Source organism: Eretmochelys imbricata, chromosome 6 (assembly GCF_965152235.1).
Source record: "Eretmochelys imbricata isolate rEreImb1 chromosome 6, rEreImb1.hap1, whole genome shotgun sequence".
NCBI lineage: Eukaryota > Metazoa > Chordata > Testudines > Cheloniidae > Eretmochelys > Eretmochelys imbricata.
In genome coordinates this window covers 2,293,709-2,317,960 of record NC_135577.1, presented here as the reverse complement: position 1 = coordinate 2,317,960, position 24,252 = coordinate 2,293,709, and the positions used below count along the sequence as shown (strand labels likewise).

Here is a 24,252-nt window from a genome sequence, read left to right as displayed (position 1 = left end):
TTGGCACAGGAGACGAATAGGGCCAAGAGTTTAGCAGGATTCCAAACAGGACTTTCTTTGGACATTGGGAAAACCAGAATTATAATCCTAAGGGGTTTAAATAAATTTGTTTAAAAGGGATATGTCTTATGCTTCAAAGTCTGAACCCACCTCTGATTAACGATGGGCAGGGGGAATTGGCCTCTGTTAGAGATTGCAGACTGGGCTAGGTGGGCCCTTGGGTCTGATCCAGGGTGGTAGGGAGGGTTCAGGATACCAGTCTAGATGGGCCTATGAGTCTGATGTGGGTCTGATTGGGCTGATGAAACCCTAGAAAATGACCCTCAATCGGTGGCTAAATGTAACAAAATACACCACTTTCAATGTCCACTAGGGGGACCCAGTGGTTGACAAAAAGACAGTGGTAATTGAATGCCTCTGTCTCTGTCTCTCTCTCCATATAAGTAAGTTAACCTGTGGAACTGCCTGCTACTGAATTATGATTTATTCAGGATCTCTATATGTCTCTCCCTGTAGGAGTTTCTGAGACTGACGCCCCAACACACCAGTCATGCCCAAACGTAGTGTCTTCATGTTCCTCCTCCTATTCCTCCTCCCCGTGGTCTCCCCCGAATGCCAGACGGGCACGGCTGCTGCATGCACGAATGCAACCTTCGTGCCCGGGTACAACCTGGTGGGAGAGGGGATTGATGTGACCACACTGGGCAGGACGGGGGCCTACTTGGTGGACACCAGCCAGTGGCGCGGCCCAAATGGCACCTGCACCCTGTGCTGGAACCCGCTGCAGGGAGGCCAGTGGCAGAGGCTGCCGCTGGCCGCGGTGGACTGGAGGGTCCGCGTCTCGTGCCAACGAAAGCTCAGCAGCTCGGTGCAGCAGTCGGCCATGGGCATGATGGAGTCCGCAGCGTCCGTGGTGCAGAACGACTGGAAGGTGGGGCTGAAAGTGTCCATGGTGCCCATGGTTAATATCAAGATGGGGCTGGCCGGCTCACGTTCCAAACTGGCCGAATTCGTCACGCAGAAGTCGCGGAAGGACAAATATGCCTTCATAAGGCATGAGGTTTCCTGCCAATATTATGGGTAAGGACCAGCTTGGACACCTCCCAATCTGGGGATGGCTCTCCTGGTACTGAGATGCAGCTAGCTCTGGGGAGGGGCAGATGGGTAACAACTGCACAGTGATGACATACCGGGATGTCTCGCCCAGTGCTGAGATGCAGCCACCTCTCGGGTGGGGCAGCTGGGAAACAGCTGCACAGAGGTACCACCAGCCATCCAGGGCCTTTCCCTTGTTAGGAGCTGTCTCGTTCTGGGGTGCGATCCAGGCCAGTGAGGGATTGTGTCACTGCCTGACCTGTAGCCCTAAATGCTGTAAGAGGCTCTGCCTCTCTGAGTCCCTTCTCTGGATGCCCCACGAGCCAGCAGTGAGTATCTCTGCGTGAATCAGCACTGAGACCAGCAGCCTGTGTGTTACCCCCCAGCCACACGCTGGTCGATGACCCCAACACGCTTCCCATCCCAAGTGTCCCCCAAACCGTGTGCTTTGCAATCTCCATCCCTCTTGTGGCCCATTCTGAGAGATTTAAGGTTCCTTTGTTCCTTTAAAGATACAACACTCAGCAGCTTGCCGGGCTAACTGGAGTTCACATGCACTTTACGTCAAACACAGCACAGGGTGGGGTTAGCAAGTTTCTGAAGTAAGGGAGAGAGGAGGGTGAGTGAGGTCAAGCACAAGGGATAAGGACAAGAGTGATTACAAGCAAAGTGAAAAGCGCTTTCTGATAGCTAAGATGTAACAAAACAAGGCACAACCTTTGTGCAAGGCAGTTTCCTTATCAATATACCTTCCAGCGAGATGGTTGACCACCCCTCTGGTCGAGATCTCCCACCGAGTCCATTGTGTTTGGGTCCTTTCTCTTCTTATGTGAAAGATCATTTGGGGTCCTCAGCCCTTCCCTTGATAGCCCAGTGAACCTTTGCAATGGATTCTCCTTACAGTCACCCCGCCATAGTAAAGTCCACCCAAGCTGTGAGGAAGGTGACGTGGAGTCAGCTGGCCAAGGAAAGTCCTTACTGGTTTCTTCCCCTGCTTGGGGTTGCTAAAATGCAAATCGATCTGTTTCCTGCACTCTCCTCCCCCTGCCGTCTTAATGGTCCTGTTGACCCTCATTTGCAGTCCCCTTGTCTCTTACTGCGCCTTGGAGATGCCTTTCAGGGACAGAACCACAGTCCTTTGTCGAGGGTGGAGTACCTATCGCCCTGCCTGGCAGACGCACTCTGATAACAGAATTTCCCACCCGTATGCGTGTTTGGATGTGTCCTCCATACAGACGCCTCGCATTGATAGCAATGAGCAGCGTGGCATTAGCTTGCTGTTGATAAGTTTACGTGGCCCTTTTTAGATTCAGGTGACGACATGAGTGAGGTGTGGAGGCCAGCTGAGACTCACTACCAGATACCAGGGAGCCCTTGTCCTCTGGCATTGGGGTGCTGTTAGGGTCACACCTGAGCCACAGGGGTGCTGGCTGAGATCCAGCCTGAGGGCAGGGGACTGGCTGGGTCAGTGGGGTGGGGAATGGGACATGGGGTCTTTCCCCTCTAGGGGCTGCTGCTCTGATCTGAACCTGGCTAGCTATGGAGGATTTTCTAATTGTCCCATAAATTCTTTGGGTCCCTGGGGCAGGTTCCGGGTCAGTGAGAAACCTCCATTCACCAGCCATTTCACCCAGGCGGTGAAGAACCTTCCAAGCCTGTACAACAAGGCCTCTGAGCCGGAGTACCATCATCTGATTCAGACCTATGGCACCCACTATGTGTCTCAGGCATCCCTGGGGGGCCGGGTGCAGGACATGACTGCGGTGCGGGTCTGCGAGGCGGCGCTGGATGGGCTGACCGTAAATGAGATCAAGGACTGTCTGAGCACGGAGGCGGCCGTGAATATTGGGGTGGCCTCATTGCAATTCAGCTTCAGCAAGTGCAAGGCGAAGAAAAATAAGTTGAAATTCCATCAGAGCTTTCACGAGACGTACCGGGAGCGCTACGTAGAGGTGGAAGGAGGGAAGAACACGGCCGACCTGCTCTTCTCCAACAATTACGTTGGGGTCTTCTCAGACTGGATGAAAACCCTGGAGTCCCTCCCTGGCCTTCTCACTTACTCCTTGAGGCCGATCCACACCTTGATAGGGCAGGACGACCCCAAGCGGGAGGCGCTGGGGCAGGCAGTGAGCGAGTACATCCGTGAGAGGGCCCTGCGGGTAGATTGCACCAAAAGCTGCCCAGCGGGGACCCGGCAGAGCGCCCTCGACCCCTGCTCCTGTGTCTGCCCTGGGGACAGCTTCACCAACACCATGTGCTGCTCGCAGCAACGGGGCCTGGCAAGGCTGACGGTGACTGTGGAGCGGGCAAATGGTCTGCGGGGCGACCCCATTGGTGCTACAGATGCCTACGTCAAGGTCTTCTTTGGAGGGAGGGAGATCCGGACTCGCACCATCTGGAACAACAACAATCCCGTCTGGTACAGACACATGGACTTCGGCACCATCCATGTCACCGTCGCCAGCCAGTTCCGTGTCGAGGTATGGGACAAAGACTGGTGGAGGGATGACGTGCTGGGGTCCTGCACGGTCCCGCTCACATCTGGGGGGCCCCGCCAGAGGGAGTGCTACCTGAAACGTGGCCGCATCTGGTTCCGTTACAGTCTGCCCTGTGGGCCCAACCTTCAGGGCCAGAGATGTTCTGAGTATGTTCCCCAGCCCCCCCAGCACAGCATAGTCTAAGGGAAGGGTGGCAATTGGTTAGGGAATTGAAGAGGGGCACGGGTGTGCATCGGTCAACAGTGTTCCCTGTCCCTCAAAGCATTTCCTAGCTCCCACTCTGCTGATGCCACTGGGCTTCATGCTGTCATTTCTGCTCGGGAATCGGTGTCTCCTATGCCCATAACAGCCTCCTCCCTTCCATGGACCAGTCACCCTCACAACTCTCTCTGGAAAGGCATCCCACCACTAACTGCCAATTCCTGAGCCACTGAACCAGTACATACATGAACTGTCTCCAACCAACCAACCAACCAACCAATCCGGCACTGTATGTATCCAGTGCATCCAAACTATCCATCAATCCATCCAACCAACCAATGTATCTATCCAGAACATCCATGAAATCTCTCCAACCAATCAGCCAAGAAATCAACCAGCTACTGTCTGTATCCAGTGCATCCAGTGTATCCTTCAAACCAATTAATGTATCAAGGTCATCCTAGCAATCCATCTAATCAACTAATGTATGGATCCCCTACGTCCAACATCTCCATCCAGCCAATCAATCAACCAGTCATTGTATCTAGTGCTTCCAACATATCCAAGTGTAATACTGACCGACCCGGGTCATCGGCGAGTGGGACTGAACCTGGGACCTTTGGGGCTAAAGCCATGAGCCTCTGCCGCATGAGCTAAAAGCTTGCTGGCACTTAACCCAGGCTGTAAAGCAGCCAGATTTCACTCTCCCTCTAGTAGTCTCAGTGCGTCAGGGTTACATAAGCTAGCAACCAATATATGTATCCAGTGCATCTAATGCTAATATAACATTGGCAATTGGTCACATTCACAATTAACACCCAGGAGGACATGCCACAGAGCTATTGATTCAGGCTGTTAGCAGGCTCCAGGAGATGGCCCTGCATTGGGGTCACATTGGAAAGGACAAATCCCCCTAACTCTGGGTTTAAAGTGTCTTCCTGGGTCACACCTATCTGCATCTGCTGACAGCCAAGATTAATAGCTCCATGGTGCAGTTAACTGGTAAATGTGGACTGTTAGCTCTGAACCCTACTGACTGCAAGTTAAATAGCTCCAGCATGGAAAACTGCCAGGCAGCTTTGCAGCTCCACCACAAAATGATTTGCTTCTGGGAGGCTTCCAGATCTCTGGCTCTTTGCAAATGTATCTCTCTGCCTCAATAAATATTTGTGAAAGAAAGTTTGTAGCCAGGAATCCGTGTCATTCTTCTAACCCCACTGAGTTGGACCAAGATGGAGCAGATTAGAAATGAGCGCGTGCAATACGTATTTGGGGACACTAAGGGGGCACTGGGCCGGAGGGGAGAGAGGCGTGACAAGACAGGGGAGCTAGACGGCTGGATGAGTTTGCTGCAATGGGGAATCCAGTGTAATGTGGCTAATGCCAGTCAAGGGAAGTGTTTCTTTCAGGGACATAGTGGGGTGGCTAGCAAAGGTACACAAGGAGATGGACAGGTTTATTATGGGGTATTAATAGTGCACAGCTGATATTTACAGGTTAATAATATTGCCAATGTATCCTGGAGGGGATATGCAGCTTCTTCCATCTACAGGCCATATATAGGACCAGCTCGTACAGGAGGGCGGGGATTGGGATGCATGGCAGTAGAGGGCAGTGTGCTGCAGGGAATGCCTTGGGGGGCTCAGTAGGGGGTGCTGTCCTCGGACATTAAGCACTGATCCCAACGCCCCAATGTGGCGCTAGGGGGCACTATGCTGCAGACAGCAGGGTAGGGGGCTCAGTAGGGGGCGCTCTCCCTTGTCCATCCCGCTGGCTCCGGTACCCCAGTGTGGTGCTAGGGGTCGCTGTGCTTCCAGGAGCGGGACAGGAGGTGAACGTTGATGGTTGGAAAATGGTTTACAAAGATATCGGTTGCTTCGATCTAACTTATCTTTCTCTTACTAGTGAAATCCTTGCTGTTCCTTACAAGGTTACATTTTCCGGGTACTGATTTTAACAGAATGTTGGAACCCGGTGGTCACTGAAGGTAGGAGCCACGTCTCCTGTTGAACACCAGAACTACATGCCACGTCCACCCTTGAAACTTTCACTGTCAGGTCTTTTGGCAGCCGACAGGCGCTGTCTGACATTGCTGGGCTGCCTATGTCTGGGCCACCCAAGAGGCTGGGTCCTCAGCGGAGGTGGTGCATTTTGGGTAGGCTTCCTGGTATCCCCCATGCCACCATCTGGTGTAATGCTTCCTGGGACATTTTTTCAGTGCATTGTAGGTGACCAGTTGTAGGAGCGTCAGTCTCGGAGAAAGGCCATGCCTCCTCAGTCTTGGGCCCCTGACAAGACAAGGGTTACTGGGAGAGAATTAGCCCTGGCCCCCTAGGTAGCGCTCAGAAACAACCAACCGTCAAGGGGCTCAGGCCTACAGGCAGAGCAGAGCCCCAAACAGTCTAGGGGCTCAGGCCCTCAGGCTGGGTGGAGTAATAAACAGTCTGACATACTGACTCTGGCAGACCTTAGACAAGCGCTGGCCTCTTGGCCTAAGGTGGGGAAGCTGCCACTCCAGGGGTGGGGCGGCTGCAGGGGGTAGGGGGACCCAGGCCCACCTTACTCCTACCGGGTCCCAGCCCGGGGCCCGAACAGTGGCGGATAGTTCCACCACTGGGTCAGCAGCAGGGATCCAACCATAACACGCTGAGCCCGAGCGCTGGTTAAAGCTAATCTCTCCGCTGGCCATGTAAAGTGCTTCCCCCAAAGCAGGTCTGATTGTCCAGCCGGCTCCCCGGCCCTGCTCCCTAGTCTAACCCTAACCTGACTCCATTACTCTACCCCTAAATCCTGCTCTAATGATATGCCTGCTCCCGTCCCCTAACCCTAACGTAACCCCTACGCTAACCCTAACCCTGCTCCCCTTCCAAGATCAGATCATTGAGAATGGACCCATCTAACCTGATATCCCATCCCACCCCTGCCACCCCAGATCAAAGTCAGACCATGGGCCCATGTAACTTAGTATCCTGCCCCCTCCCTGCCACCCTGAATCATGCCCATCTAGCCCGGTATCCTGCCATCTCCCTGCCACCCCAGGTCAGACCAATGGGCCCATCTAGCCAGCCTTACATTGTGGCCAACTCTGGAATAACCTGCCCTCCTGGGCGCACTTTCCTCCTGACCCTCATTAATCAGAGGGCAGTTGAAGCCCTGGAGCATGAAATTTACAATCCTTTCAAACGTATGTGTTTTAAACTCTTAGAAGTATAACTCTGGCTCTTCCATTCCCCATATAAAGATCCTATTCCGAATCCTAACTCACATCCTGTGCCAATGAGTTTCACAGGCTACAAGGGGAATTTAAAGATAGTATTTCCTTTGAGTATTTAAGGTTAGTGGGTTAGAGCAGAGTGGGGATTCCTGGCTTTCATCTCCAGCTCTGGGAGAGGAGTGCGGTCTAGAGAGTTAGAGCAGATTCGAATGCACAGAGACAAAGCCCTGGCTGGGATGATTTAACTGGGAATTGGTCTTGCTTCGAGCAGGGGGTTGGACTAGATGACCTTCAGGGGTCCCTTCCAACCCTGATATTCTATGATTCTATGATTCTATGATTCTATTCAGGCTTTCACTACTTTTAATAAATGAGCTGTACAAATTGGCAGAGTCCATGTGTTTGTCTGTATGTCTACAGGTGGGAGCATGGAAAACTGCCAAACCAGCCAATCATTTGTCAGCTGAGATGCTGTAATGAGCCAGCCAGGGGAGGGGAGAGCGACACATTTCCCATTTGCACCTCTGTTTCCCCGCAAAGGATTCCCTACAAAGCATTTCCTGTCCCATGATGTAGGGAGGGGACGGGGCATCGCGAGGCCAGGAGGTGGAGAAGCAGCCAGAAGGGCAAGCGCAGGATTTCTGACTCACAGCTCGGTGATTGCATGTGGAGCGTGAGGGGCAAATTCCTCAGTTGTAGCTGGCAAGAAAGACATGGCTCGTTAGGGTCACTGAGATCAGAACCCAGCCCTGACTCCACTGGGTCACTTTGCATTTTCTCCAGGGTCCCCGAGATCAGCACACACACAATGGGGGCGCTGAGCTCTGTAGGAGCCAGTTCCTCACCCTCACAACTCATAGTCCAAGCAGACAAGACAGACCCAGAGTGAGGAAGGGAAACTGAGGCACAGCATGAGTCAGCGACTTGCCCACGGTCACACAGGGTGTTGGGAGGTGAACCCAGGAGTTCTGGAATCCTTCCCCAGGCCACAAACACAAGAGCACTGCCCTGTTCTCCAACACCCAACCTGGCTGATGTGTCTCTGAGGGTGGTGTGGAATAAGTAGATTCTGCAACACCTCAGCCTTCATTTCACAAATTAATTCTCTAGCCCTCAGGGCTGAAAAAAAAGCCATCCAACCAGTGTGACCATTGCCAGAGTCTGCAGAGAGCCTGACACAACCGCTCTGAGCAGCGAGAACTGGCTGCATTTGTCTCCATGGGCTTGTTCACACTTGAAACTAATGATGTCACTTGCTGGCACATCAGTGTACCTTGACCTACTGATTGTTTGGGCGGATGAGGCAAGGGAAGGGAATGGGGGTGATACCCATGTGGGATGGGAAAATTGGGAGTGGACACGGAGAGACCAAACAGGGATTCATGTCTATAGTTTAACTCCCATTGATTCTGAAGCCTAATGATAACCCTTTAAATGTCAGTTTTTACTCTGTCATTGCTGATGGTTTCAGCAGAGGGGTAGGAGAACGGGGGGGAGTGGTGCCCATGTGGGGTGGGGGGCAACTGGGAGCTGACACAGGGAAGTGAGGAGTGTTCACATCTATCATCCCCCCCCAACTCTGAAGTCTAATGATGACATGTAACAATAGCAGTTGTCACTATTCCCCGCCTGATCATGTTAGTGAGGGTGGAAGTGGAGCCACTGGGTGAGGGGAACTGGGAGCTGCTACAGGGACGGGGGGGGAGGGTGGATTCAGCCCCATAATTCAACCCAATTTAATTCTGCAGCCCAAGGAGGATGCTTGAAATCATGAGTGCCAGTAATTTTTTTATTAGGGTAGCATGGAGACCCCAGTCGTGATCAGGGTCCGCGCCAGGCCAGGCACTGCACAGATGCCTGCAACAAGATCAGGGCACTAGCTCATCTTCTCTGCTCCCCCATAGCCCAGGGCAGAGGATTTCCCTGGCTCCCCCCTGTCCTGAGCCCACGAACGGGGGTTTGGCTAAAGCCGCTGTTCTACCAGGACTCCCAGGCTGAAGGGGACCCCACAAGAGCCCTGAGCAGGACTATTTTTTAAATCCCTCCCTGCGATACCCACTCCCACGTGAGGGTTGCCAACTCAGACTGGACACTATTTGCGGCAATGGTCCGACCGAGTTGGCAACCCTACCGCACTCCCACATTGTTCCTTGCATTTATATCCTGCTCTCACCCACAGAAACCTGACATCGGGCAAATCCTGCAAGAGAGATGGATTTCCCCATGCTGAAAGAAAGAAAGAAAGAAAGAAAGAAAGAAAGAAAGAAAGAAAGAAAGAAAGAAAGAGCTAGTCAATATATTATAAACACAAATCAGACACAATTTTTTCCACTAAAAGAATAAAACAAATCTTGCTTAAGCCATGTAAAAAAACACTCGAAGTCCTGTTGGAACAGACATCAAATCTCTTTTCTATCCCTTGCTTAAATATAAGTATTAAAGCTTTATTTTTAAAAAAGAGCAAAACTTGCTTTACGTTGCTGAAATCCTGTTGTGGCACACGGCTGTCAGGTGTCGCTCACACGCAATGGGAATCAAATGGCACCACAATGTTGCCGTAAAAGGTGCCGATTGTTTGTTAATGGTTATAAAAAGTAAGTTTAAAAAAAAACTGGATTTTTTTTAACCGGCTTCAGCACCGTTTTTAGGACTGTGAAACCTCCCAGTCCAGTTATGTGCATGTCCGGGTCATTCTTGCTTTTTGAAAACCTTTGGGTGGGAGAACTCCTCGCAGCACTGTGCATCGGACGAAGTGGGGTCTGGCCCACGAAAGCTTGTGCCCCAATCAATGTGTTAGTCTCTAAGGTGCCACGGGACTCCTTGTTGGTTTTACACCCGTGACAGGATGTGGGGTCTCGGAGCAACAAAATCTGGGAGTGTGACTCTCTGATCTGACTTGAGCCCGAGCGCCACCCCGGATCCAGAGCGCGCGAGAGAAATATGTACGGGAAAGCCAAGCTCAAAGAAAACAAGTAGCAACTTCCCAAATAGGAAAAACAACCGGGGAGGCCTTGTGGCACCTTAGAGACTAAGACATTGATTTGGGCAGAAGTTTCCGTGGGCTAAAACCCACTTCATCAGATGCATGGAGTGGAAATCACAGTAGGCAGGTATAAATACACTAGCATGAGAAGAGACGGGCTACTTCTGGTAAAACTAAGATTTAGTATCTCCCAGCAAATTCCCACAATCTGGGGTTTTTTTCTTCCAACTGATCAACACAATACACTGCCTTCACCTGCTCCTGCTAATAAGGCAGCAGGTCCTGCAGGACCCACAGGATCCCAATCCCACTGCAGGGTTAAACCTCACCAGAGAGGGGACCCCCCCCCCCCCCCCCCGCTGGAGGAGGGTGGCGGGGGAGGGCTCACCTCAGGGGGCTGGCAGTGGCCGGAGGAGCCGGACAAATCAGCGGCCACGGCCCGCGCCCGGTTCCGGTTTCACTTTCGTTTCCGTGGCGCTATCTAGACAAAGAGAGTTCCCCGGGAGGGTGCGGCGGTCGGCTGCTGCAGAGACCGGGCCGTTCCTTCCCCCGGGCTGTGAGCTCCCGCCAGCAGTGCCCGCTGGGGTGCGGGGCTCTGGGGCTAGATCGGGGTCAGGTAGGTGGGGTCCTGGGGTGGGGGGAGGAGGAGCGCCCAGGGAGCATCTTGGAAAAGTCCCAAACCAGCCTGCTCCTGCATGGGGCCCTCTTCACCCTGTCCCCCATGTTTCGCTATGGACAGGGGCACCCCAGTGCGGCGCTGCAGGGAGTGGGGGGTTAGTAGGGGGTGCTCTCCCCCCTGGGAGTCAGGGCTGGCCCCAGTGCAGAGCAGGGAGGGGGGTGTGGGCTCAATAGAGGGCGCCCTCCCCTGGCAGTCAGGGCTGGCGCTAGGGGGCGCTGTGCTGCAGGGTGTGGGGCAGGGGGCGTTCTCCTCCGGGAGTCAGGGCCGGCCCCAGTGCCCCAGTGCGGGGCTAGGGGGCGCTGTGCTGCAGGGGATGAGTTGGGTGCGTTTTTTCCGGGAGTTACAAACACAATCTGAAGTCGTTTCTCTCCAAATCCTTTGCCCAGCTGCAGGGACGTGGGCCCAATGGCCTTTGAGACGATCCGCCGGGGACGGGAGCGACTCATCGCCCTCCTTCTAACAACCCCCGAGCCCGTCTTGGACGAAGTGGCCTCGCTGGGGATAGTCACCGAGGAGGAGTATGAGGCCTTGGAGAAGCTCTCGGAGCCCAGGGAGAGGATCCGAAGGCTGCTGATAAAGATCCAGAGGAAGGGGGAGCGCGGCTGTGAGCAGTTCCTGGAGTGTCTGCAGAGCCTCTTCCCAGAGTTTCCATCAGATTTACAGCCCCCGGCACGCCGTGAGTTGGGGCTTTCTGAGTCATTTCAGTTTTTAGTGGGAGTGTGTAGAAGAGACATAAAATGTAGCCAGGAGATATTGCGACGTAGCTGTGTATTGGTGACGGGTTGGACTAATGCTTAGAGCAGGGGGGGCCTGGAAGTCAGGACTCCTGGGTTCTATCCCTGGCACTCAGTGGGGCTTTCCAAACAGACCGACCTCAGCATGTCTGTAACATTCTTTGAAACCTGAGGATTTAGCCCCAAACCTGATCCCCCGCTCCCCTAAAAAACCTTGTCACCACCACCACCGCTCCCATGTAACACCCTTTTGCCATAGACCACAGGATTTCTCTCTCTGTTTTTAACCTCTTCCCTCACTGCTGAGCTAACTAAAATGCAGGGCAGCAGCCAGCAGCCTCAGGAGAACAGCTGAGGGCTGAATGGGCCCCAGAAACACTCCCTCCTTTCTCTCTCACCCAAGGAACTGACCGGAATTGTGAAGAAATCTGTAAGGTGCTGAGGTGGCATCGATTTGTTTTCCCTTTGTAGGGTACGTAACTCAGACAAAGGATGCAGAGAATCCAGAAGGTGGCACATCCTCCGAGAAGAACGGACAAGAAAATCTAGAAGCTGCTGTAGCCACACGGAAGAATGAGCTGGAGAATCCAGAAAGTGCTGAACTGCATGAGGTGAATGATCTAGGGTATCCAGACGGTTGCCCATCCTCAGGGGACATTGATCCACCGAACCCAGAAGATGCCATGTGCTCAGAGAAGAATGATCCAGAGAAGCCGGAAGAACCTGAGAAGCCGGAAGCTGAGCCGTCCTCAGGGAAGGGACTGGTGATACCAAATTTTGCCACATCCGCCATGAAGAACGGACCACAAAACCCAGAAACTGCTTTATCCTCAAAGAATGATCCAGAGAGTCCAGGAGGTGACAGATTCTCCGAGAAAGATGCAGCTGCTGTGTCCTCAGAGAGAGCAGATTTCGAAGGTACAGGACGGGTCTCTCGACTCGCCCTATAGGCCAATGCTTAAGAAGTATTTATGGCTGTCCTGCACTGGACACAGGATCCCAGGCGGGTTCTCCTCGGGGCTGGATGGAGAGGGATAGAGGGAAAGCTGTGCTCGATTTCAGATGCAGGAAGGGTCTAGTTCCTGTGTGTTTGGACCCCTTGCAAGAACAGAAGGTGCTTGTGCGTGTAAGGAAACAATTGCTCATGGACATCTGGGGGGAGGTGAGGAGGTGCTTCTGGCTCCATGGAGCTACGTGGATTAGCAGGTTAACTCAACCACGAACCCCACCTCACACAGCTTAGTACCTTGAGCTCAATTTCAGCAGCTCCAGCTACAAGCTCGGTTCCTCCTCTATTATTTTAGCAGGGGCTAAGGTAGGGCTCCAGGTCTTCTGGCGTTCTCAAAGGGGTTCATGAGATGGAGCAAGAATTAAAGGCCACCTCTTGAAACCCTAGGCTAGACAAAGTCTATGGCCCAGATCTATAGGCTCCTAACTTCCATTGATATGAGCCTAAATGACTTACACTTGCATTGCTTTGTAGGATCTGGAAATATCCCCAGCTGTGGAGAAGAAGAAAAGACTGCTGCAATAAAAGGGAAATTTGAAGGTAGGGTCTCTGCCAATCTGACCTGGGGGGAAATTTCTTCCTGACCACAAATACGGTGATCAGTTAGACCTTGAGCATGGGGTGAGACCCACCAGCCAGACACCTGGGTAAGAATTCTCTGTAGTCACTCAGAGCCCTTCCCATCTAGGGCCCCATCTCTGGCCGTTGGGGATATTTGCTACATTTGGGCTACATGCCATTGTAGGCAGTCCCATCATACCATCCCCTCCATAAACTTAGCAAGCTTTCAGTCTTGAAGCCAGTTAGGTTTTTTGCCCCCACTGCTCCCCTTGGAAGACTGTTGCAGAATTTCACTCCTCTTCCTTATGGGCAATACCTCCCAACTTTTGTGTGACCTGCAAATTTGATTAGCACACGCCCACCTTTTGTGCCAAGATCATTGATAAAAATCTTATATAAGATTGGTCCCGAGACCGATCCCTGAGGTAACCTCCCTCCAGCCCGACAGTTCATCTTTCCCTATGACCCGTTGTAGTCTCCCCTTTAACCAGTTCCTGATCCACCTCTCAATTTTCATATTAATCCCCAACTTCTTCAATTTAACAAATAATTTCCCACATGGAAATGTAACAAATGTGAGACTGAAATCCAGGTAGATTAGCTCGACTGCATTTCCTTTGTCTAAAAAAAAAACAACAAAAAACAGTCATCACAAAGAAAGCCATCAGGTTGGTCTGCACCATCCGCCGTTTGTGAAACCAGGTTGTATTTCATCCCAATTACCGTTCGTCTCTATGTCCTTAACTAGTCTCTCTTTCAGAATTTGTTCTAAGACCTTGCATACAGTTGAGGGTGAACTAAGAAGCCTGTAGTTTCCTGGATCACTTTTTTTCCCTTTCTTATCAATAGGTACTACATTAGCAATCCTCCAATCATAGGGTGTGACCCCCACGTTTAGAGATTCATTAAAAATCCTTGCAATTTCAGGTGCCAGTTCCTTTAATATTCTTGGATGGAGATTATCCACCCCCACCCCCACCCCATTTAGTCCCGTTAAACTGCTTAAGTTTGACTTCCATCTCGGATGTGGTCATTTCGATTTCCATTTCCTCATTCCAATTAGCCACCCTGTCAATACCCCTAAACACCTCGTTACCCTTATTAAAAATAGAGACAAAGTATTCGTTTAGTTGTGGGGTTTATTTTAGATTATCTTTAATCTCCACCCCATCCTTAGTTCTTATCAGTCCCACTTCTTTCCTTCTTTTCATTTTATTTATATGGCTAGAACCTTCTTATTGTTGGCTCTAATTTCCTTTCAAAGGTCCAAATCTACTTGTGGCAGTTCTCGCTTTATTCCTGTGCTTTCTGACCTCCAAGAGGCAGCTTTCCTTGCTGATCCGTCCCATCTTCCATTCCTTGTTGGCTTTCTGTTTTCTCTTCATCACCTGTTTGAGAAGCTTGGTCTGTAGCTTGGTCTGCAACCCTTCTCTATGAATTTTTTCTCCTTGCTTTGGATGCAGGCTCCAGATAATTTTGTAAGTTTGACTTAAAGTAATTCCAAACCTCCATGTTCAGATCCTTCAGTTCTTTGGCCAGTCCACTCCCCTAATTAATTCCCTTAATTTTTTAAAGGGCGTGCTTTTGAAATCAAGGACCCAAATTGCAAATCTGTTTTTGTTTATCCTTCCATTTAGGTTGAAACTGAATTAGCTCATGAGCATTCAGACCAAGGTTGTCCCTTACGACCAGTTCTTCTCTGAGGTCACCAAAACTAAACCTAAAGTGGCATTCCCTCTTATAGCTTCCGTGACTATCTGGTGAAGAAATCTATCAGCCGTCACATCCAGGAAAATCTAGGCCCTGCTATTATTAGTAGCACTCGTCCTCCAATCTATATCTGGGAAATCAAATATTAAAAACATTAACGAGGTCTCTATCCCTATCCAGATCGGATCCTCGGGGTCTGTAGCAGACCCCAATCCCTGTCCCGGGGCAGTTTCTGGGAGTTTTGTTCCTCAAGGTGATTTTAGCTGAAATAGACTCTGTCGTTCCATCACGTCTAATTTCTTCAGTCTTCCTCATCATTAGCATACAGGGCTACTCCACCACCTTTACCTTTATTTCCGCCTTTTCTGCACAGCACAAAGGCTTCAATACCCGCACTCCAGGCAGGATTACTAATCCACCATGTTTCTGTTATCCTGATAATATCTGGTTTCACTTCCTGTATCTGTCGTTCTAGATCCTCCATTGTGTTACCCAGACTCCTTGCACTGGTGTACAGCCATCTTAGTTGTTTCTGCATGGCTTTGCCCAGCTTCCTCACCCGACTGGGTACAGTCATTCTGCTGCCAATGTCTCCGACCTGGCTAGCAGTGTCATTGGTATCGGCACTGTCTTTCCTCTTCATGTCCATTCTCCAACCCACTGCTGTTCCTTTCTCTGTTGCTGTATTCCTCTTTCTTGATTTTTTTCCTCCTAATCAGGATTAGAATCCAGCATGGAGATTATGTGAGCGTCTCCCCTGAGTTCCTAGTGTAAATCTTTTAATCAGTTGTGGCAAACTCCACCCCGGAAGTCTATTTCCCTCCCTACTCAGGTGGAGTCCATCCCAGGAGAGCAGCCCTCTGTCCATGAATGCCTCCCCGTGGGCAAACCGCCCAAAGCCCTCTTGATAGCACCACTGCTTGAGCCATCTGTTGCTCATCATAATCGTGTCTCACCTTCAGGGGACAGGTAGAATCCCACTGAAAATTACCTGAGCCTCCATTTCTTTACGCGTCTTCCCCAGCCTAGCAGAGTCATCCTTGATGCATTCCAGTGAAAATCTAGCAGTATCATTTGTTCCCACTTGAAGGACAATCAGTGGATTCTTTCCTGCTTCCATTAGGATACTCTTTGGCCTCAGGTCCACATCTTGTATCTTAACTCCTGGCAGACAGGACAGCCCTCTGCTCTCAGGATCAGCTCAGGTGACAGGCCTGTCTGTTCTTAGAATGGATTCACCAGTCACGGCGACCTGCCTCTTCCTGTTGGTTATGTGATTCTCCAGCCTTCCCCATCTGTTCTTTCTGGCTGCAAGTCCTCGTGTCTCTTGTTCTGTCTTGCAATATTTTGTGTATCATCCGCTGTCCTCTTGGGCTCCAAACTCTGGCTATCTCCATTGACTCTTCCCCTCGTCATGTAGGACTCGCAAGTTCTTTTCTTCTTGCTTGTTCTCCCACCGTCTGTTGCTGCCTGCTGGGCCCCTTCATCTTCCAACTCAGGGAAACCTGTTCCTGAGCTCTCTTTCTCCTTCACTAGCCCGTCTTTTCCTCTGCCTGGTTCTGGTAGTCACATGCTTCCATTGGCCACTTTCCTCATCTAGCAGCCTCCCCTCACAGTTCTCCCGTCCAGCTTCCATCTGCCGGTCTTGACTTTTCCCTTCAACCTTCCCTCCATCATCTGCTCAAATCCCCTTCGAAACTCAACCAAAGTCTCCACCTGCATCGCCAAACCTTGGATCTTCTTTTCCATCAGCTCCCTCAGGCAGCCAGCGATGAGCTGCCAAAATCTTAACAACCAGCTCCCTCCTCACCCCACAAGGGGGTCGTGACCCACCCCTACCCCTGGGGACTCCTACCCCCCCGCGTTCCTTGACGCCCCCCTCCCAGACCCCTGCCCCATCCACCCTCCTCCCTTGTCCCCTGACTGCCCCCAGAACCGGGCAGGAGGGTCCCGTGGGCCACTGTGGTGGGTGCCCACCCCGCCCCTAAGAGCCAGAAGGACCTGCCGGGGGGCGAGGTGGGGAGTCCCGGTGGTACTTACCTGGGTCAGCTCCCAGGAAGCATCCAGCAGGTCCCTCTGGCTCCTAGGGGCGGGGGAGCATAGCTGGGGGGGGGAGCAGGGGGAGCGGCCCTCCCCGTGGGTGCTCCAGCCCCAGAGCACCCATGGAGTCGGCGCGTAAGGTGCCACTTTTGGCCAGTTGTTAAATTTAGAAGCCCTTTTAGAACACAGGGGCACTGGGAAGGTCCAGGGCAGTGGTTCTCAACCAGAAGGACGCATACCCCTGTGGGGTACACAGAGGTCTTCCAGGGGATACCCAATTGCTGTAGCTCAGTGTTTCTCAACTTGGACGTTGCAGCCCCCAGGAGGGTCCTGGGACGGGTTTAGGGAGATCACAAGTGCAGGGCCGACATTAGGGGGTGTCAAGCAAGGCAATTGCCTGGGGACCCATGCTATAGGAGCCCCACAAAGCGAAGTTACATGCTTCAGCTCTGCTGCCTGGAGGTGTGCTGTGACATTTCTTTGTATTTTTAAGTGAGGTGAAACCTGTGGTATGTAAGACAAATCAGACTCTTGAAAGCGGTCCAGTAGCCTGCAAAAGTTGAGAAACACTGGTCTAGGACCTCTGAGCAGGCTTCTCTTCTGGATCCCTAGATGGAGCGACTCCAGACTCAGATGTCTCCATGTCGGAGAGCAGAGCCGAGACCCCAGGAGTTGCCATGTCGGTGGAGAGGTGCGGAGCTGAGACACCAGGACATTCTGCATCAGTGGACAGGAGCGGAGATGAGGCTCCCGAGACCTCTCCCAACAAAGTTCATGGAGGTAGAGTCCTGAGAACATCCCCCCCGCAAGTCCTTCTCCCAATCCAAATCCCTCTGCCCCTTTTGTGGCGGTTTCTGAGATTTTGAAATTTTGGGCTTTTCCTCCTCCAAATTCCCAAATCCTCCATAGAAGAAAATTCTGGGGAAAAAATAAATTGTTTCTGAGCCGATGGAAATGCAGACGGCCCGCAGTGTCAGGAACCCAGCCAGCTCTGGGCATGGTTGCCTAGCAACCCAGCGAGCTCGGCTGGGCCCAATAAACCCGCACTGAGACTGTGTCTACACTTACCGGTAAATCGGTAAACTGGAGTAGCGTAACTTAGGTCGACTTACCGCCGTAGTGTAGACGAGGCTGAGTGACTGTGGTCCCTGACAGGACAGGAGGGCCCACAAGTCCCTATTTAACCCAGGTAGCCACAGCAGCACGACGGCTACTCAATCATTCACAGCTGTGCCAGACCGGCTCCCTGGCCAGCCCTTTCTCCACCCCTTAGCTGCTCCATTCAAGCCTTACGCCCTGCCTGCCTCTGAACCCCTGGCTCTAATCCCCGGCTGGCCTCCCAACCATGCCTCTGCCTCTGGATCTGCAGTGACTGATAGTCCTGGGGGCAGGAATTTGGCCTAGGTCACACCATCTACGCCTCAGTGTGGGACACCCAGCCTCAGGAGCGAGGGAGTCTAGATAAAGTAAAGCCTCCCTAAGCGTTAGTGGAGACAGACGGGTTTGAACGTTTAGCTGGGTTCGTCCCCTTCAGATGAAACGAGCCGGGGAGGTGAAGGCTTCAGGCCTAAATTTTGGAAACAGAGTGATCAAGAGGAGGCCCAGGTGCAGCTGGCCCTGAGCTGTGACGCCATCCCAGGTGGTGATGCCTTCGTTTCCATTTGCAGGGAGAAGAGGAGCCCTGAAAACCGTCTTGTCAAAGCTGAGGCTCAAGAAGTTCAGAAATGGGAAACTGCGGCTGAGTGATCTCCTGGAAATCAGCCCGGAGAGCCTGAAGGACTGGACTCTTTCCATCCTGGGAGACTTGCCTTGGCACTTCCTGAGAAAGCTCATGGCTTTGAACGGGACAGCCAGAAGCACAAGCCTTGGGCAGGGGACATCTGATGAGGACACAAGTGAGGATGAGGAGGGTGGGGTGAGTGGGGATGTGTTTTCTGTGAGGGAAGACGACTCTAGGGCTTCTCTGCACCCCCTCGATGTTCTCTGTGCCGTTCTGCTTTGCTCAGACAGTTTCCTGCAGCAGGAGATCCTCTCCAAAATGTCCATGTGCCAGTTTGCCCTCCCTCTGCTGCTACCTGCCGTTGACACCCCCAAGTGCACCCTAATGCTGTGGGCCATGAGGGACATTGTGAGGAAGTGGAGGCCCCACTCCCTGACAGAGAGCAGAGGGTTCAGAGAGGAGAGCCTGGTGCTCACCAAAATGCCAACCATTTCCTTTGTGCGGATGGGGAGCTGCAGCTTCTCCAAGTCCAAACTCCTCAATGAGGTTCTCAGCCCCTCCCAACAGCACAACGATTTCTTTATCCATCGGGACATGGAGTCTGGGAACATCCCTCGGGAAATCGCAGATGGGCTGGTCGAGATTTCCTGGTATTTCCCTGCTGGGAGGGAGAATCTGGATCTTTTCCCAGAACCCGTCGCGGTTGCAAACCTGCGGGGAGACATTGAGTCGCACTGGCTGCAGTTCAGCTTTTTAACAGAGGTCTCCTCATCCGTGTTCATATTAACGGAGAGCATCAGTGAGAGAGAATACGCGCTGTTATCATCTCTGCAGGGATCAGCCACTAAATACTACTTCATCCTTAACAGTCAGGCTGGGAAAGCCAAGGAAACACTGGGACTCCTCAATAAATTAGCCCCGCAACTGAATATGAACAAATCACAACTTCTGGTGAAACAGAAGAGCAACAATAGCGCAGAACTGGTGAAAAAGCTACGATCCACCCTACGGGGTGTCATGAGCTCCTCTCCCAAGAGCGCGAGCATCCGTGACATGGCTGTGACGGCGCGGGAGCTCGGGATCCAGGTGGATGAAGATGATGGAGAATGTTGGACCGCCTTGGAGCACGTTCAAGAAATCACCGCAGAAATACAGGACGTGGGAAAGTTCAAGAGGGAAATGCTGAGGCTCCAAGGGGATCTGTGGAGGAACTTGGCTAAAGTGGAGAAAGAGCTGTGCCGGATGAAAGGCCAACGGGACGTCCCTCCGGAAGACTATAGATCCCAGCTGAGAGAAAGGTGGTTGGAGCTACGCAGGCAGCAGAACCAGTGCGACCTCACCAGCGGGATGGTTAAATTTATTAGCGGGATAGGACAGTTGAGTCCAGCTGAGAAACATCACTTCCTGAAATGGATGAAGTTCCACCTGGATCACATCGCCAGGGGGAACCTCTCTAGGCTCCGGGCTGAGTATAAAGAGAAATGTCGTGCTCTAGGGGATGATGCAAAACAGCTGGCAGAACTGGACGAACTAATCTCTGCCAGCTCCTTAGGGGTGGAGCATTTCATGCGTGAGTTGGGGCAATTTTACGAGGCCGAATGCTCAATGGTGAAAGACGGGAACATGGGGAACATCCAAAGGCAATTCATCTGTCTCCCAGGCATAGCAGCTGACCTGATGCTGGAAGGGTTTCCCATGGAGCTGATCGATGGAGATGCCTCCAACATCCCACTGCAGTGGGTGACAGATGTTCTGGCTGAGCTCCATGCCAAGCTGGGGGGAAGGTCCAGAATGCTGGTTCTAACAGTGCTGGGAGTGCAGAGCACTGGGAAATCCACCCTCCTCAACACCATGTTCGGCCTGCAGTTTGCAGTGAGCAGTGGCCGATGTACCCGAGGAGCCTTCATGTCACTCATTAAAGTGGCAGAGAACTTTCGGCAGGAGCTGGGCTGTGACTTCATCCTGGTGATAGACACAGAAGGCCTGAAAGCCCCGGAACTGGCCAAGCTGGAGGACAGTTATGAACATGACAATGAGCTGGCCACATTGGTGATTGGACTGAGTGACATAACCATTGTTAACATGGCCATGGAGAACGCCACCGAAATGAAGGATGTTCTGCAAATTGTGGTCCATGCATTTCTCAGAATGGAAGAAATCGGGCACAAACCCAACTGCCAGTTTGTGCATCAGAACGTCAGTGACGTGTCTGCGCATGAACAAAACATGAGGGACAGGAAACACCTCCTGGAGCAGCTGGATGAAATGACCAAAGCTGCAGCGAGGATGGAAAAGCAAAGCAGGGAGATGAAATTTTCTGACATCATGGACTATGATCCAGAGAAGCACAGTTGGTACATCCCTGGGCTGTGGCATGGAGTCCCTCCTATGGCACCAGTAAATATGGGATACAGCGAGAGCGTGTGTGAGCTGAAGAAATACCTGTTTGAATTCATGAGGAATCGATCACCTCACAGAGCCCCCAAGGACATTCCTCAGTTCATTGAGTGGGTGAGGAGCCTCTGGAACGCCGTGAAACACGAGAACTTCATCTTCAGCTTCAGAAACAGCCTGGTGGCTGAGGCCTATACCCAGCTGACTGTGATGTACGCGGAGTGGGAGTGGGATTTCCGCAAGGAGATGCACCTCTGGATGTCCAAAGCCGAAACCACCATCCAGAACCAATCCCCAGACGATCTGGGTCCCAACACCTTTGAGAAACTAAGGCTGGAAGTTCACCGGATGCTCCACAATGGGGAGCAGAAGATGCAGCAGAGTTTACAGAGCTACTTTGAGAGTGGAACTGGGAACCTTCATTTGGTAGAGAAATACAGGGAAGATTTTCTCCGGAGCGTGACATTTCTCCGGCACGAACTGGAGAGCTATCTGCTCTGTAAATCTGAAGAGGCCATTCGTATCCAGAAAGGTCGGAGCAAGATAGACCATCTGCAGGCCAGGTACATGAAAACCATTGAAGGGAAGGTGGATGGGCTCTTGCGGGACTGCAGGGAGAGGGACAAGGAGCTAACGCCCAAGGAACTGCAAAGAGAGTTTGCCAAGATGTGGAAGGAAACCTTAGCAGAGCTGCCACTGGAGAGCTTACCCCTACGCCAAATTCATAAAGACATCCGCTACCAGCTCTGCAAGGACCTGGAGAACAGAGGGAGTTTGGTCAAGCAGATGCTCCATAAAGCCCAGAGCTTGTTGACCTATCAAAGCAAACCCTTCTGCATGAAGAAGGAGTATCTGGACTTGGCTTGGTACAGAGTGCCTGTGGAGTTTATAACTCAGCAATGTTGGCGTGAATTGGAAGAGTTCACAAAGTCCCTGATGGAGGAGTGTAGGAGGTACGTTGGGCAGAAGGTCCACTCCCAAGGGGATTACGACCAGACCTACTGCACGGAATTGCTGTGGATGATCAACGAGAGGCTTCAGGAGAAGATCGCTGGGAAGATGTGCACCAGTGCTTCCTTCGAAGTTGATTTAAAACTTCACATCCTGGGCGAGGCGGCCAGCGCTTTCCAGAAGATGCACGAAGACTTTCTCAAGAAGAACGACCCTCAGCGTCGCCTGGAGGAGCTGAGACCTCAGTATTTCTCCACCTTCAGAGACGTTTACTATGAGAAGGATGCCTGCCAGAAGAGAGCTTTTGATTTCTGTGACCGGTGTCTGAGACCCGCCCTGTGGGAGTATATGAAAAAGAGACTCGGGATTGAGATAGTGGACAACTTTCTCAGCAGTGGAGAATCCATCGAGTACGGCAGCCGGAGCTTCTTCCAGTTCTCCGTGCAGAAGAAGCTTCTGGAGGAGATGGACTTCAATAACTACGTGAAATACATCAATAACTATGAAGTGTTTGTCAAATCTTGGATCCAGACACGCCTGTTTGAGCGCTACAGAGAGATGGGGGGCTTGAAGGAGCTGGAGAGAGTGGTTCTAGCCACAATAATGAAGAAAATCCAGGAAACTCTGGAGAGTTCTGAGTGCCAAGACGCCCTCACCGTCTCTGAGTTCTTGGACCATTTTTGCCAAGCGATGTGCAAGGAGCTGGTCATCTCCAAGGACAGTTTGGAGGTGATCCTCTTCAAGAACACAGCCAGTGTCGGGCAGTTCTCAGCGGACATCCAGACCTTCCTTCCCCAGGTGGAAGAAGGTACCCTCTCAGAGTGGGAAGAGCTGAGCGGGGAAATGGTCTTCACACAGCTCCAGTTCAAGCCCCAGGATGAGATCTTCAAGCGCGTGTTTGGCTGTGGGAAGCAGTGTCCGTTCTGTAACGTTCCCTGTGAAGCAGGAGGCAGTGACCACAAGGAGCATTTTGCATCAGTGCATCGGCCTCAAGGGCTGGGGAGATACAGGGATGAGACAAGCAAGAGACTTATATATTCTTTATGCTCCTCTGACGTGGTTTCTTCAATGTTATTTCGAAATCTGCACACAGCCTTCCAATGGCATCCCTACAAAGATTATCGCCAATTTTACCCCACCTGGCGCATTCAACCAGACCCCAGCATCAGCGCCTCCGATTATTGGAAGTTCATATTCAGAAAGTTCAATCACCAGTTTGCCAAAGAGTACAAAGCAGATCCTGCCGATCTCCCCACAGAGTGGAAGAAAATAACCGAGAAGCAGGCTCTGCAGAGCATCCGAGAGGCCTTTAACATGGAATAGAGGCAGGCTCTCTGCATTATGATACAGTCTTTAACTTCACAACGGGGCCCCGTCAGTCTTAATCCTGGCATTTTGCTACTTCCCAGGGCTTGAATTTGCCACCTGAAGGCTCCTTTAATGTAGTTCTTTGTATGTAATTGCCTAGGTTTAAAAAAAAATAAGTGGAAAAACAAAGCAATTCCATTGTGTGGCATCATAATGACACCTCCATAGCTCCTCAGCAGGGCTTGAACATTTAGATGCCCCGCACACACCTCCACCGGTTAAGCTCACCAAGTAACTGATAGCAGTAGTAAGTTGTCATCCTCCCTGGGGACCGGCCAGCAGAGGGGAGTGAGGGACACATTTTGCCAGTGGATTTCATAGATATTTGCTGAAGGAGAGGAATGATGAGACTCAGGACTCCTTGGTTCTGTCCTTGGTTCTGAGGGGAGTGTGCTCCAGCAGTCCTGTCATAGACCGATCTGTCCATTCCCCCGCATCTTGACCCCTTTTGACCTGTCCCTTCCACCATGTCCCCGCATCAGTCCCAGTCTTGAGCTAACGCCCAAGGAACTGCAAAGAGAGTTTGCCAAGATGTGGAAGGAAACCTTAGCAGAGCTGCCACTGGAGAGCTTACCCCTACGCCAATTTTATAAAAATTCATAAAGACATCCGCTACCAGCTCTGCAAGGACCTGGAGAACAGAGGGAGTTTGGTCAAGCAGATGCTCCATAAAACCCAGAGCTTGTTGACCTATCAAAGCAAACCCTTCTGCATGAAGAAGGAGTATCTGGACTTGGCTTGGTACAAAATGCCTGTGGAGTTTATAACTCAGCAATGTTGGCGTGAATTGGAAGAGTTCACAAAGTCCCTGATGGAGGAGTGTAGGAGGTACGTTGGGCAGAAGGTCCACTCCCAAGGGGATTACGACCAGACCTACTGCACGGAATTGCTGTGGATGATCAACGAGAGGCTTCAGGAGAAGATCGCTGGGAAGATGTGCACCAGTGCTTCCTTCGAAGTTGATTTAAAACTTCACATCCTGGGCGAGGCGGCCAGCGCTTTCCAGAAGATGCACGAAGACTTTCTCAAGAAGAACGACCCTCAGCGTCGCCTGGAGGAGCTGAGACCTCAGTATTTCTCCACCTTCAGAGACGT

The 24,252-nt window shown here is 51.8% G+C and overlaps 2 protein-coding genes across 6 annotated transcripts; both read left to right on the top strand.

Annotated features, from left to right (window-relative positions):
* Window positions 1–550: 550 nt before the first annotated feature.
* LOC144265892 (perforin-1-like) lies at window positions 551–3,776 on the top strand. Its single transcript, XM_077818947.1, has 2 exons — window positions 551–1,080; window positions 2,684–3,776. Exons 1-2 carry the CDS (start codon window positions 551–553, stop codon window positions 3,774–3,776), a joined length of 1,623 nt encoding a protein of 540 aa, XP_077675073.1.
* A 6,718-nt stretch (window positions 3,777–10,494) lies between these two features.
* Window positions 10,495–23,112, top strand: LOC144266929 (interferon-induced very large GTPase 1-like). Of its 5 annotated transcripts, none has more exons than XM_077820512.1 (6): window positions 10,495–10,576; window positions 11,057–11,346; window positions 11,876–12,322; window positions 12,888–12,953; window positions 17,337–17,504; window positions 18,392–23,112. In XM_077820512.1, exons 2-6 carry the CDS (start codon window positions 11,076–11,078, stop codon window positions 23,110–23,112), a joined length of 5,673 nt encoding a protein of 1,890 aa, XP_077676638.1. In that variant the 5' UTR covers window positions 10,495–10,576; window positions 11,057–11,075. The 5 variants fall into 5 exon arrangements, with proteins under 5 accessions (XP_077676638.1, XP_077676639.1, XP_077676641.1 ...); XM_077820513.1 differs by having other exon boundaries at window positions 10,510–10,547; XM_077820515.1 differs by having other exon boundaries at window positions 10,515–10,602.
* The last annotated feature ends 1,140 nt before the right edge of the window (window positions 23,113–24,252 follow it).